The sequence below is a fragment of the Carassius auratus genome, chromosome 3, assembly GCF_003368295.1.
Source record: "Carassius auratus strain Wakin chromosome 3, ASM336829v1, whole genome shotgun sequence".
Classification (NCBI taxonomy): Eukaryota; Metazoa; Chordata; class Actinopteri; order Cypriniformes; family Cyprinidae; genus Carassius; species Carassius auratus.
Window position 1 is genome coordinate 29,898,683 of NC_039245.1, and position 15,069 is coordinate 29,913,751.

General features: G+C 33.9%; 1 protein-coding gene and 2 long non-coding RNA genes across 3 annotated transcripts; all 3 read right to left on the reverse strand.

Moving 5' to 3' along the window:
- Positions 1-6: 6 nt before the first annotated feature.
- On the reverse strand, positions 7-997 carry LOC113053807 (uncharacterized). The gene is made up of 2 exons (XR_003277325.1): positions 825-997; positions 7-305 (listed from the first exon to the last, which is right to left on the reverse strand). It is a non-coding gene; the product is annotated as an uncharacterized LOC113053807 (long non-coding RNA).
- A 1,392-nt stretch (positions 998-2,389) lies between these two features.
- LOC113054594 (nuclear GTPase SLIP-GC-like) lies at positions 2,390-11,588 on the reverse strand. Its single transcript, XM_026220252.1, has 16 exons — positions 11,494-11,588; positions 11,188-11,410; positions 10,850-11,050; positions 10,266-10,460; positions 9,790-9,968; positions 9,603-9,633; positions 8,761-8,844; positions 8,520-8,604; positions 8,275-8,411; positions 7,995-8,162; positions 7,746-7,909; positions 5,903-6,026; positions 3,398-3,506; positions 2,916-3,049; positions 2,742-2,826; positions 2,390-2,454 (listed from the first exon to the last, which is right to left on the reverse strand). Exons 1-16 carry the CDS (start codon positions 11,586-11,588, stop codon positions 2,390-2,392), a joined length of 2,079 nt encoding a protein of 692 aa, XP_026076037.1.
- A 437-nt stretch (positions 11,589-12,025) lies between these two features.
- Positions 12,026-14,814, reverse strand: LOC113053799 (uncharacterized). Its single transcript, XR_003277323.1, has 4 exons — positions 14,736-14,814; positions 14,210-14,361; positions 12,274-12,312; positions 12,026-12,195 (listed from the first exon to the last, which is right to left on the reverse strand). It is a non-coding gene; the product is annotated as an uncharacterized LOC113053799 (long non-coding RNA).
- Between the last annotated feature and the right edge of the window lie 255 nt (positions 14,815-15,069).

Below are 15,069 nucleotides of genomic sequence, written 5' to 3' on the forward strand. Positions count from 1 at the left end.
ACTTCATTGCTTCATTAATTGTTTTATTGTATGAAATTATATTTGATACAAAGTCATTGTGTATGTAATAAACTTGTGGGCTCCAGTGCTTGATTAAGTGTGGCCTTTTATGCTTAATAGACTAAACAGGGCAGTTTGGACCTGGATTGGCCCTTTTGAATCCTCTCATATAGGAGTGATTTTGTTTTGGTTCACCAAGGAATTGTTTTTCCAGTGTAGTCCATGAATCCACCGTGCTGCTGCTCAGTAAGGCTGCCAATAACACGCAGCATCCCTTCCACACTTTCTTTAGGTTCAAGTGGTGCCTAGTGGAAATAAAAACACCCATCTAGTTCATACTCATAACATGCAAAATAAAAACAATATAGCAGAAGCATTTTGAAAAATTATAAAATGGTGTAAATCAAAAGTATGGTGCATAAAAATTGACCACATCTGCGGTTCTTTTGACATCAGTCCATATATGTCTAGGAATGAGGAGACCAGCTGCTGGAATTTTGGGAGATGTTCATGTATGACAATTCTAGCTGCTTAACACTCATTCTTTTTTATCATATTTTTTTTTTTTTATTTCATAATGTGCCGAATGTTTTCAACTGGTGGTAGATCTGGACCGCAGGCAGGACTCTTGTACTATAAAGCCATGCTGTTGTAACAGAGGCAGCATGTGTTTTAGCATTATTTTACAAGGCATTCCCTCATAAAGACTTTATCTGGATGGAAGCATATGTTGCTCTAAAACCTGTATATGTACTTTTCATCATTGATGTTGACTTTTCTAATGTGGAAGCTGTTCATCCCATAGGAACTAATGCACCCCATACCATCGGAGATTAATGGTTTTGAAGTGTGCGGATAGCAAGCTCTCCTGCAGGATGCGGCATCCATGGTTTCTTAAAAAAAAAAAAATCAAATTTCGATTAATCTGACCTGAGAACAGTTTTCCACTTTGCCTCAGTCCTTTTTAAATGAGCTTTGGCCCAGAGAAGATTGTGGAATTTTGAATCATGCTCAGATATGGCTTCTTCTATTATAGATTAATGCTTATTGTAGAAGCGAACCGTTTAAAACGATTCAGTTCGATTTGGTGAAGTGGTTCAAAAAGATACGGTTACATTGAGTGATTCGTTCGTGAACTGGTTATCACTACACTGCAGTGTTTTGAACTCTCTCACAACAGACACGGAAGAGAAGACAATGCTGAATAAATTCATAGTTTTTGCTATTTTTGGACCAAAATGTAATGTAAGGGACCCCATTCATCAGTCCCTTTCTGAAGTAATGTCTCCGTACCTCTAACCAGTAAACAAGGGTTAGATACCTAACCTAGATGTTCTGCAGTACAAGACATTATAAGGTGTTTTATATTACTACATATAACTGCTGTTAGCGCTCAGTTAATGTGCATTCACACAATTCTTCAGCCAAGTTTAAAGTTATAGAGGCTTGCCTCCATTTTAATTCATGCCAAGTTTTTAATAAATATCCAGGCATTCAAAAGGGATATAGCATATATTGTTGAATACTGCATGTTCGTGTATCTTCTACAAAATAGTTAAAATTGTTAACAATCCATTTCAAATCTTATTTTGATTGTCTTGTGCTTGACAATTTAATGCATTGTTACCAATACTTTGGTGAACAATCAAACAAACAAACAAAAACATTGGAGAATTGAAATCTTTTTTTTTTTTTTTTAGTTTATTTGAAACCGAATGTTTAATAGATCTAAAAATCTGTCTAAATATATTGACATTACATAAATATACCATTTATAATTATTGAAAACATGTTATTTGCTTATATATATATATATATATATATATATATATATATATATATATATATATATATATATATATATATATAGATAGATAGATAGATAGATAGATAGATAGATAGATAGATAGATAGATAGATAGAGCTAATTTGGGTTATGCAATTATAATCTACTGCAGTCTTTCTAAAATAACAAATTAAAGTAACACCCCAGTAGTGGATAAATTAGGTGAAATTAAACAAGATATAGTGTATAAATCCAACTAACAAACATGAGTATAGGAAACAGGGTTAAAGGTACAGGAAATAACAGACTACAATAGCCTTTGTTTTGATTGGAACACAAAAATTTCTTCAGACATGCAAACAATTATCAAACCATATCAAATCAACAATTTAAAATTATAACTCATTAGGCAAATCATAGACCCTAAACAGAAAATGTCTAAGACTATATATGACCACTTTGATATTTTCCACTGCCCCTCTACCACCTTGTAAAATGAACTTTGTTCAATATATGGTTGACAAAGAAAGAAGAACAACAAAAAAGAATCTAAGATAAATTAAACATTTGTTAATATCAATATGCTCATGTCTCAGAGGTGAATTATCCAGTGTTGTCAGTGAGTTGCGCTGAAAGCTTCTCCAGTTCTTCAATCTCTTTAGAAACATCTAAAAAACACATTATAAATTGCATATATTTCAGCTATACTTGATTATTTAGAATGGCCCCAAAAAGTATTTGTACATACATACATATCTCAGACTAAGTGGCATTTGCAAATGATTCTAGACTTTTTCTCTGAACTAACTTCATTTGTCTGAGCCATTTTGCAATGAATTTCAACTAAATGCCACGTGATGTGAAATGTTTTCATCTGCCACAATATGTATTGATTTTTATGTAAATCTTAATTTTTTAAAATATTTTAATTGGACAGGTTTAGATTATCTCTTACCACACATGGTGTTTTGGATTGCTTTTGCAAATGAGTACTGGATTAATTTCTCCAGCACAAATTCCATACTTTTCTTTATATACTCCTTTACAGGAAAAAAAGAACATGAAACATTGGTGAGATTTTCATCATGCTTTGTTGCTTTGGAAAGACGATCAATTATCAGTTAAATACCATCAATTCATTTGTCTTTATAAGCACTCCTTTCTTTGCATTCCTGAAGATGTCAGGTTTTAATGACTCAATTCGCGTCTTCAGAATTCTCTGCTTCTCCTTTGTGGATCCCTCTCCAGTTTTCTCTGCAGCTTCTAAAATGAGTAATGTCATTTATTTATTTATTTTATTTTGTGTGGATAGACATCAGTATTGTTCAAATCCAAATTCAAATATAAAGATTACATTTATGGGATTAGGCCATTTATAAATGGTGTTTGGACTTAAACGATTATTATACAAATATGTTCATTATACAAAATAATGTTAACTTTTTTAATGGTTTTACTTTTAAGATTTAATTTGAATTTGACCAGGATTAAATGAAAGTAGCAGTCTTAAAAGTAGTAGATTAGTGGATTTTCATTCAAATGTTTCAACTGTTTCCACATGAAAAGGCTGACTTTCACATGGTTTGTGAATATGTGCTTTGAACACCTCACCTTCATAGCAAGAAGCCATTGCATTCTGAATTGTTGCTTCAACTGAGGTGTAGATTTCCTTCTTTTTATTAACAACTTCATGTTTGAGTAATTCCTTCAGTTTGTCTTCCTATACAGTGGTAGAAAAAAAGTGTACAAGCAATAGGGATAACCGCACCCTGGAGAGGACTGTGAAACAAAACCCATTCAAAAATATGGGGGAGATTCACAAAGATTGGACTGCAGCTGGAGTCAGTGCTTCAAGAACCACTACACAAAGACGTATGCAAGACATGGGTTTCAGCTGTTCATCTTCAGAACACTGTTTAAGATATTTTAGATGTAGTCTGAGAACTTTCTGTCCCTCCATTGAAAGTGTATGTACGGTATACTGTCCATCTCCAGAAAGGTAATAAAAACATCTTCATAGCAGTCCATGTGACATCAGAGGGTCAGCTAGAATTTTTTGAAGCATCAAAATTAATTAATTAATTTTGCTCTCATGTAAATCTACATTTGTTCTATATCTAGCTGGATAAAGTAGCTTCAAATGCAGTTCACTATCTTGTTCGATATCATAGTATAAACGTAATTATAATTATTAACGAAAGGCGACCGTGTTTCTTTAACATATATTACTACTAGCTAGATGGTAAACCGCAGTTTAAAAAAACCAAACAGCATGTGCCAATATAATAATACCCTACTAAAGCATGTTAGCAATATCAGCTTATATAACTAGTAGTTAATGTTAGCACCTTGCCTGCTGTACTGTCTGCTGCTTTCTCTTCATCAGACCGATAACACTCCTTTCAATGGTGACTTTGTGTTTGAGGCCACAAATGTTACAAAGCTGTCATTAAGTTGAAGTTATCACACAGTCCTCACTCAAGCCACTCACTCGCTCCATTTGGTTTCATTACAGTGTGCTCCTTAACACTGGGAGCTCCCTCTGTTGTTCATAATGTGCCTCTGCCCACCAGCAATTTCAAACCCAGCCTCCAGTATTTGGGCCACGCCTCCTAATTTGCATACAATCCTCAATCCTCAAATGCCCAATCCTCAATCTTCAAATGCCCAATCCTAAATCCCCAAATCCCCAATCATCAATCCTAAATGGCTAAATGATTAAATGCCCATTCCTAAATAACAAATTCCCAATCCTAAATCACCAAATGCCCAATCCTAATTCCTAAATGGCTAAATGACCAAATGCCCAACCCTAAATAGAAAATGCCCAATCCTAAATAAGAAAAAAATGCCCTATCCTAAATACCAAATGCCCAATCCTAAATACCAAATTAATTATCGACTTGGACTTTAAGTTTCAAATTTAGATTTTTAGTTTTGGTTTAAGACTTTTAGTTTTAGACTTTTAGTTTATAATCTGACCCAATAAACCCTCCATATAATTCATATATCTCTCCGTTCGAAAATACATTATTGTCAAAATACTAAGTTAGAATGAGTGAGGAATGTGGGGAGCGACAGAGCACGTGTTCCAATGAACAACAACTCCCATGAGCCTACGCTCTTTCCCTACATCATCAAAGTACGTCTTATGTTATTATTTTGATTGAGTGACCCCTGTTGGCCAAAAATCCCATACTGTACGTTTAAAAAACAGCTGACCTGTGTTTTATAGGATATTTATTTACACAAATCTGTTTTTAACAGTAAGATATTATGTAAGCCTAATATATTTATTATTTATTTATGAATTATACTGAATGAATGATGCATTTATTTGTCGCTTTGTGCATTGCTGTACACCCAAAGTGCTTTACAATCATGTGGGTGGGTCTCTCCTCAACCACCAACAGTGTGCAGTATCCACTTGGATGATGCGACGGCAGCCACAATACAACGGCACCAGTGCGCTCACCACAAACCTGGACACCGGGGTTACACCCTACTCTTTACGAGAAGTGCCATGGGATTTTTAGTGACCACAGAGAGTCAGGATCTCTGTTTTACGTCTCATCCGAAGGACTGGAATATTGTGTCATGTTTATCAAAATAAAGTGGAAATGTATACATTAGACCCCATTTTATTGAAATTGAAATAGTACAAGCTTGTTGTGTTCAACTTTATTCTTTTACATACAGGCGCTGTATTGAACAGTACATAAATTATAGAATTTTTCTGTTACCACATGTAAATATCGAAAAACCTTGTTTATTTGACAAATATATGTAATAAACTTCATCTGCATTAAAGACAGCAAATACAGTTTGTGATTTGCGGGAATCAGAAAGTATAACTGCTCAGTTTTAAACTCCTCCCTCGACTTTAAGCAGACGCCTCGTATTGAATGAGGACCAGAGTAGACAGCTACAGTTATCCTCTAATCGTATTTGTAGCAGATGTTTAATTGTCTGTGTGAACTCCATGCTGGTAGCGCTTTACTATGCGGCGGAAGTAAGAATACCCAGCTTCGAGTCAGAATGGAAGTTGCGTGACGTCATGTGAAAAGTTTTATTAATCCATCCATAATAGAAAAAGGACTGGCAACCTGAACTCACCTGTGATTTGATGAACTTGTTAATGTTCTGTAACATGGGAGATGAGGTGTTAGCAGTGTCCGGCTGAATGATACTGAATTTATCAATCAGTTCTTGCACTGATATGCCTGTTTTGGTATTGACACTAGAGCCAAGAGAAAACAGGATTAATAAATTGAGAGAAAAAGAGAAAATGCTACAAAATGCTAAAAATTTCACACCAAATTCAGTTTGTTCAATACAATGGCAGGGCCTTAAATTCATGTTTTAAGACGTATTTTAAACTCTTTTTTTATTACAATTATCTAAATGTTTGCACATTCCATGTATTTGTATTTTACATAACATATCTAAGTAGACAAACAAACAACTATGATGTTTTGTTAATATGGGGTCATTTTCATTGAACATAAATCTACCCTGCAATGGGGCAAAGCAGTTTGATTTCAAACTTTGAATTTATTAAATAAAAATTAAAGTTAAAAAATACAGTGCAATCAGGTAAAATTTTGTGTTGTTCACCAAACCTCAACCAACACGCCAAACAGATTTTAACTCCTTTTATGGAGTTAATTCTGATAATGTTCTTGACTTTGTGGCTAGATTCATACATCTTGACTTTCTGGTTTACTGTTACTGTTTGGTATATTGGTTTAATATTTTATACACTTAGGATGTATGTGTGTAGCTGAGTGATTACCTGTCAAACTAAAGTTATTGTCTTCTGTCAACTTGCATTTATGCTGTGTAATTTTAATGCATCAGCAAATAACTTGGTTTTTATCTCTTATAGGTGACTTTACATTTTTGAAGAGTATTTACATTTGCACATTGAGAGAGAGGACCCGGAAGGTCTGATTCACTTGTGCAGTTTTTTAAAATTACAGGCTAACATAATTTTTTTAATTTATTAATTTGATTTCTTCCTCATTGTGGATTCATTTACCCATTCAACACTCATTGAATGAATTAATTAATGAACATTTGAAGTGTTCTTTCTGTTCTCATGATGTTCTCCCTCCAATTTAAACAAATTTTTGACTCAGTTGGACCTAGTTTGGTGTGCTTTCTGAACAAATATTTAGTTTCAGGCACTATACCTAATAGCCTCAAAGAAGCTACTGTGACACCTCTTCTTAAGAAACCTTCTTTTGATGCTAGTAATTTTTATAATTTTCGACCTCTCTCAAATCTTCTGTTTTCCAGTCTGGTTTTAAGCCTCTGTATAGCACAGAGTCTGCTTTATTGCGAGTCCTTAATGATACTTTGTTGGCTACTACCACTGGTGACAGTGGATCATAAAACTCTTTTTTATCTTGACTAGAATATTTTGTGGGCATCCTGGAAACTGTTCTTAGCTGGTTCAAATCATATTTAACAAATATTCGTTTTTCTTTCAGATTAGGTAATTTTCTTAGTTGCCAGCTAAACTTTCCCGTGGAGTGCCACAGAGTTCTATTCTCGCAACCATTTTTTTTTTCTTTTCTTTGGATTTACTTCATTTGGGCTCTATTTTCAGAAAACATGGTGTATAATTTCACTGCTACAGTATGCATGTGTACATGAATTATGCCCGATCCTGTACCAAAGTTCAGGCCATTTAGTAATGTGTATTTCTTGAAATAAATCAATTTAATCAGTTACTGAAACTAAACTAATAAAATCACAATAAAATATAATTTGTGGCAATCAGTAATGTGTTTCCTATATTTGGAAATAAGATCGGTCACCCCAAAAATAAAAATTAAGAGGGTAAGTAAATAATGACATTTAAATAAAACCGTTCCTTATAAAGAAATCAAAACCAGTCCTGTAACAGTCAATTTCAGCGAACATGGATACTGAATGACAGTGCAGAACTTACGGAAAAATTAAGTTGAATCTCGGATTCATGTTTTCATACATGTGTTTGGCCAAGCACTTATTTAAATCTAAATTTCTTTTCCATGCTTTTGATGTGTGGGATCCTCCATTTCTGCACAAATCTTGAAGGATTTTACGAAATCCCCCTTGACCTTGAGGCAAATCCTTAATATATGATGATGACTGCCATTAGACCAGAAAATGGTGAATAAAATCAGCTACATTTTTAGAACAACCGATACACACTTACAGGTGAAATTATCTCTTTTGCATCATCAAGACATGATTTCTCAGATTTGTCCACTCCATCTGAGAGACCTTTGTCCAGGAAACAACGAAGCATGTCAAACTGATATTCCAGCTTCTCCAGGGCCTTCTCTAAGTTCAGCAGCAACCCCTTCTTCATATCTGCTTCAGCCTAAAACACATGAACACAAAAGTTTAATTTCTGCCAGTAATTATCACTGAATGATGACTATTGAGATCTTTATGACAGCTCCATGTAGAATTTCAATAACCCTGACTCGTACCATTCTTTTTCTTCTATCCGACTGGAAACTTTGGATCAAAGACAGAACTCCGCTTACTTCTTTGATATAATTTCTGCTCAATTCTTGGTTGATGCTCTTGTTTATCTTCTTCAGAACATCCTGGAGTTGTGGGATTTCTGTAGACCGTTTCCAGAATTTTAAACAAGGATGCTAATTTGAATGTAACTTGTATTTTATGTAGTTGAAAATACAAGCAAAACACTTTTTTTGAGTTGATACTTTACCAGTGTCATCACGTCTCACTCCTAAATTATGGTTGAAAAATGCCTTTGAGCTTACAGTAAAAACTTGTAGATGTATGTTTTCATTCTACAATAAATAATAAAAATAATAGCATTAGTGTGTGTGTGTGTGTGTGTGTGTGTGTGTGTGTATATATATATATATATATATATATATATATATATATATATATATATATTTAAAGAGAAATGAAAACATAATGGTCATGGAAAAATGGAATACCTTGAATTCAGAATTTTCTAAGCTTTTTTCCAATGTTTCCTTAGCACGTTTGTTTCTGTGAAGTATGCAGTTTGTCATCTGGTTCTGAAGAAGAATCAATAACTGACTGAATTCAAGAGCATGCTGGAAATGAGTAGAGCATTATAGTGCAATGATATAAAAGGTCCTGGTAAGTTGTAGATCAGGGGTGGGGAACGTTGATCCTGAGGGCTTGTGTCCCTGCAGAGTTTAGCTCCAACCCTGATCAAACACACCTGAACAAGCTAATCAAGGTCTTCAGGATACAGGTAGGTTTTTTTTGTTGGAGCTAAACTCTGCAGGGACACAGGCTCTCCAAGATCAACGTTCCCCACCCCTGTTGTAGATGATCGTGTGAGCCATATTTATTCAAGTTTTGTAAACTGGAGGTGGTAAATTTCAATTATACTTGCTTACTTTGTTATAATGTTAAGCATTTTTCAAAAGCCTATATCTATACCAGCAAAGAAAAATATTTAAGAGTCATTGTAATATAATGTTTAATAATATAATAATTTAAATAGCTGGGTCATGATCAAAGAAGAGATGTCTTATCCCATAAACATTACCATAGCAGCGTAGGGCAAGATGACAGAATGTGCATACAGACAGAACAGTAACTCAGTTAAGTAACTAATAGCAGTCTGTGAACAAACTAGTTAAAATCCGCCATGGGGACAAACTTAGATCTTAGTGGACACTTAACTGAACTATGTAATAATCAACCTAATAAACTACATATACAAATAAATAAATTCAGAGATTATTTCAGCTTTGTTTGTTCTCATAGAAATATTTAATATAGTAGAATTGTTTTTTCAAACCTTGTCTTCTGGTATTTGTTTCTCCAAAGTACTGAAAATACATAAATGTTAAAATGAGAACAGTGTTTCATAAAAAAAAATAAATAAATAAATAAAAAATATATATATATATATATTAAACTAATTATACTAATTTAATAAAATGTTTATGTTGCAAAAGGAGGAGCCAAATCATTTAAAATCCAACCTATTATATTCTCCTGGATCCATCTCATCGCTCTTGGTGCAGATGAAGTTAATATCTCTACATTCCCCTGCTTGCACCATGTCTTGATAACAGTGATTTAACATCTCCCAGGCATCTTTGTTGTTAACGGCACGATTGATATTGCTTAAAATCCACACTGAGCAGCAGTCTCTAAGTTTCTGTAGAATTTAATTGGTAATAAATCTAAGTAAATAACAGACTATATGTATATGTATATGTATTATATATATATATATATATATATATATATATATATATATATATATATATATATTGTGGAATATTTTGTGTGATTAATTCCTTTATACACATTGTATTGTCAGTTATATATTTATTTTTGTATATATACAAAAATAAATATATAACTGACAATACAATGTTGTGTAAAGGATTTAGTCACACAAATATTCCACTTTCAATAATGTAGATTATTTTTAAGTATTTGTTGTATTTACAGATTTCCACATGTCGGCTCTAGTCTTGTTGCAGTTTCCACTCCCTGGAAGATCAACAAGCACAATGTGTTCCAGAAGTTCACGACAGTCTGGAATCTTGATTTTCACACTCTTCACCAGCGGCCAGTACCAGTGACCAGTACTTGATGTGTTGTGTTGTACGTAACGCTTTAATTCACTGGCAAATTCAGAGACCTGTCAAATAAGTTTGTAGTTTGTATAAGTTTGTATAACTGATTTAGTGCTGTCTTCACCAAATCAGTGCTTGAAGTGGGCCAGTACGCACCGGTAGGCAGTTCAACATTTTTGTCTTTAGTGTACTGGAATTTCTGACAAGTTGCCATTACTGAGTCAAAGTGTAAGTGTCTGGGTGTTTTATAGTGAATGCCGGCTGAAGATGTTTTAGATTATGTGCTGGTCAGTGTTTTAGTTAATCAGAATAGATTTGTATAGTAGCATGTACAGTCAGGGGGGAGTACCGGTACTGCTTTTGTTTCCACTTCAAGCACTGCACCAAATAACACAAATTCAGAACATGTCATGGTTACTGATCATGTTTTAATCTTGTTTTAAGCTTACATTACCTCACTGCAGGACACATCTTTTTTATTATTAGCAAATACAGGTATGTCAATTTTCTTTAGCTCCTCAAATGTTTTATCTTTTGCATCCGTTCCATACAGGGCAGTGATCTTTTCTATAGCATCATCAGTCAGATCTTTATTCTTGTCTTTACTTGGAGATTTTTTAATACTGAGAAGATCTTTGAGCTGAGTTTCCCACTCCTGTTGAAGTTAACAGGAAAAAAAAAAAATTCTAATTGGTCAATAGTATTATTTAAGCTTCATTAGGAGAGAAAGAAAGAAAGAAAGAAAGAAAGAAAGAAAGAAAGAAAGAAAGAATCTGAATACTGATGGGGAACCTCTTTAGAGATGAGATCGATCTCCGCCGTGTAGTTGTGGTCGGTCAGATTAGCTTCCACCTGAGTAACAACAGCTGTACAGGCACCATTACAGCCAGATGGCAGTAGATATCTTTTTCCCAGGAGTGCATTTAATAGTGTGGTTTTTCCTTCTCCTGTGTATCCCAAAATTCCAATGGTTTTCTTCTTTTCCTTGCTTTTATCCATGTTTGAAATAATATTTCTGCACATAATACATTGGATATAATTAAATACTGGATATCATTTCTCTAGTGTGAAAAAAATCCTTATTATTTTAGCACTTACTCAATGTAATGATAGAAATCTGTAGTTTCACTTGTTGTTTTCAAGGGTTGAATTTTTTTAACAACTTCAGACATGATGTTCTTCATCTTCTCCATACTTTCTGTGTTGAATGCAAATAGAAAATAATTCTATGCCATCATCAAAATTTCATTTCTTACAAGAAACATGCTTTCATTCAAAACATGCTTTATTATAGTAGATGATCCATTGGTGATTTTGTCATTTTTTTAAAGGGCTCAGTATATTGAAAGAAAGCCTGTGTGACGAGAGGGGCGGGATCAAGAGCCATAAGAACGGAGCGAGGCTGGTGGAGTGAATGATAATGAGCGACATCTGCACAACTCACCGGTCTCGAGTCACGGAGGAGCTCCAGAAGGATAAAAGGAGGAATGACTACAGCGTCAGGATGAGAGAGGACCAGGCCTGGACTATTTATGTTGTTGTTTTTTCAAACTTAATTTTGTGTTTGTTTATTTGATTATTAAAGTTTTGTTTAAATATTCCCTTACTCCTTTTTCCCATAGCTATGAACTTTGTTACATCCTAATCTTCTGAAATTAAATAATTTTTTTTTACACAATTTAATGGAACAGTTAGAAATGGACAAATTCATGAATTACTTGCCTGCTGTCAGTTGTAGCTGTGAACTGTGAAACCTGTTACTTGAATCTGATTGATCCTCATCACGTTTTCTCTTCATACCTATTAAAGAATCAAAGAAGAGGAGTCTTTTTTTCTGAATCAACCACAACAGTTTTTGATGGAAGAGAGATTTTATACCATGGCTAGCCATTGCGGGATGGAGGAATTTAATACGGCCTAAAGATAGAGCGAGAGAGAAAGAAAGAAAGAAAGAAAGAAAGAGAAAACATGCATTTTAGATACAGTACAGTACAACTGTTGGTTCCACTCCTCAAATTTGATTGGTTAAGCAGCCTTTGAGGAGTGTCATTACAGTCCAAAATAACTTTTTATGTTTTTTAATGAATTTTTTATGTTTAGGATCATTCTGTGTGTCTGTATTTGTTCTACTCAGACTGTCAATGTGATATTGTATAATCATATGGCCAAAATACATGACAAAAATAATGACATAGTTTGAACAACATAAAGTTAGTCTACAACAACAACAGACACAAGTAAACACAATAATTAAATATTAATAGACACTCAGGTGCCACATAGCATCCAGTGCATTCATATGCATTGCACTGAACAAGCTTAAAGACACTTGGACTAGCCTACCTATTAACATTGTTTCAGTGACCCATTCACAAAATTCAAAGTACTGGCCACTGGCCATGAGTGCTAGCTGACGAATTGTGCATTATGCTTGTTCAAAAACAAATTGACAGAATATTGACAGAAAAACATCAGCCTAAGTATGCAATTGTATTCTATGGAAGCCGCAAGTTGAAAAAGCAGCAAAACATTAACTAACATTAGCATGCAGTACCAACCTCAGCCAACAGGTGCCACAGTAAGCATGAAATCTAATTCTTACACTGCTTTCTCCGTTGATTTATACTTGAATAATGCATTTATAGTTAGCTTTTGTAGACACACAAAAATATAATAAATAAATACTAAAAAAAATAAAGTTTAAAGTTGTCCAAATGAAATTCTTAGCAATCATATTACTAATCAAAAATTAAGTTTTTATATATTTACAGTAGGAAATATACTAATTATGTTAATGGAACATTATATTTTCTTAATATCGTAATGATTTTTGGCATAAAATAAAGAATCTATACTTTTGACCCATATGTATTTTTGGCTATAGCTGCAAATATACCCAAGCGAATTAAGACTGGTTTTGTGCTCCAGGGTCACATATGAGATATGTTTCTGCATGGATAGGTATACATAAATCAGATCTAGAAGTGGAACTGGGGAGGTGGATGGTTTCAGGGTAGTGTTAATTTTATCAGCAGTTTTTTTTTTATTTAGTCCTGTTTCAAATGTCCTTTTTATGTTTTTATAATATTTACTGTTTTTATGTTTAGTCAAGTTTTAGATGACTAAAAGTCTAGGAATTATAGTCTAGTTTTAGTCATGCTGCATATACAGTATAGGTAAACTGATAATCACAATTATTTTATTTTATTTATCGCAAGATTTTATATTTTGCCTTCAAAAAGGCCTAGGCTATGCCTGATGCTGTTGTATGTGTTTGTTGGTAACTAAAATGAACTAAAGAACAGTCCCAGAAATATTGGGTATTGGGTGTGATTTAATGTTTTGGCTACACACTGCAATATTTCACAAAATCTGAAATGCAAAAAATGTCCCACTTTAGGGCATTTAATCCTAAAAGCAGCAGAGCTGAAATTATGTCATGTTTCTCAGCAACACAGCGCTTGAGTGTGAATAACATGATATCTGCCTTTTGTTCTCATACTGTAGGTATCTGTTCCACTTCAAGAGCTCAGATCTGTCCGTTTTATTTCACTCCTCCCCTCACTCTCGTCTAAATTTCAGGTGAGGCGAGACTCATTTCAAACAGCGCACATCAGCTCTTTGCATCAACACATTTTTATTATCAAACATAACTTTTTAGCTGTATTTTATTACAGACACACCATAGTTAACACAACCCTAAATTTAACCCTAAAAAATTACATTAACCAACAGTTATGTTTTCAAACAAAAAAAAAAAAGAAAAATGAAAAGAGAAAAGATGAAGAACAATAATATTTGAGGGAAGTGCTACCTTGTATCTCTCAGTATGTCCGTGGGACAGGAAACTACCGTTGATTCTGTCAAGTTGAACTGACAAAAGATTTGATGCTAGATCTGCTTACACAGATTCAACTTTTGGGTGTGGACCTCTTGGTGAAAGTCCAATATCATACGAAACACACTCTGTGCCAAGCAAAGGGAAAACAAATAATTAATGAGATTTATTTAACTCATAGTGCACTAAATTATCGATATCTCTTTAATAACCCTAAATTTTAGACCACTACAGTTACAGATTTCAGAAAAAAAAGAAAGACAAAAGAACATGAAATGAAACAAAGGCACACTATGTTCTTTGTCTTATTGCCCTGTAGGCAAAATTTGCCCTTCAAAGCCGAAGGTAAAGAATTCAGGCCTGTTAGCTAAATGAGAATATACTGAGACAGAAAATGACAATTTTTTTTTCTATGTGTGTCTCCAAGTTTTCATTTATTTCTGTGTAGAAATAATAAATTTAAAGGAATAGTCCTCCAAAAAATTGTAAAAAAAGTACTTACCCTCAGACTATCTGAGTTTGTTTAATCGTCAGAAATGAAAGCATCAGTGAAGGTTTTACCAGGAAGACTCTAAAGCCATGTCATTCATGCATGACTATTAGCTCTGGCCAATCACAGCTTGACACTTGGCAGTAAATAAGTACTGACGATTTCAGCCCTCCTCTTTCTGATTTGTATGGCACGTTAACATGTAAATTATGCAAATTATGTTGTATAACAAAATGGTTGTTTTCAGCCCTAGTGGGACATAAGGCACTGTGATGTTTCCATAACAATACAGATTTTATACAGTAGGATGGGGTTGTTAGCCCCATTCCCAACCCCCAGCCTGGAG

Excerpts from the sequence above, each read along its gene's own strand:
- LOC113054594 (XM_026220252.1), bottom strand. The coding sequence starts at position 11,588 with ATGGAGAAGATGAAGAACATCATGTCTGAAGTTGTTAAAAAAATTCAA. Across the intron at positions 9,634-9,789 it reads GATCCAGGAGAATATAATAG|TACTTTGGAGAAACAAATAC; the intron begins GTTGGATTTTAA and ends ATGTATTTTCAG. Across the intron at positions 2,455-2,741 it reads AATCCAAAACACCATGTGTG|ATGTTTCTAAAGAGATTGAA; the intron begins GTAAGAGATAAT and ends TGTGTTTTTTAG.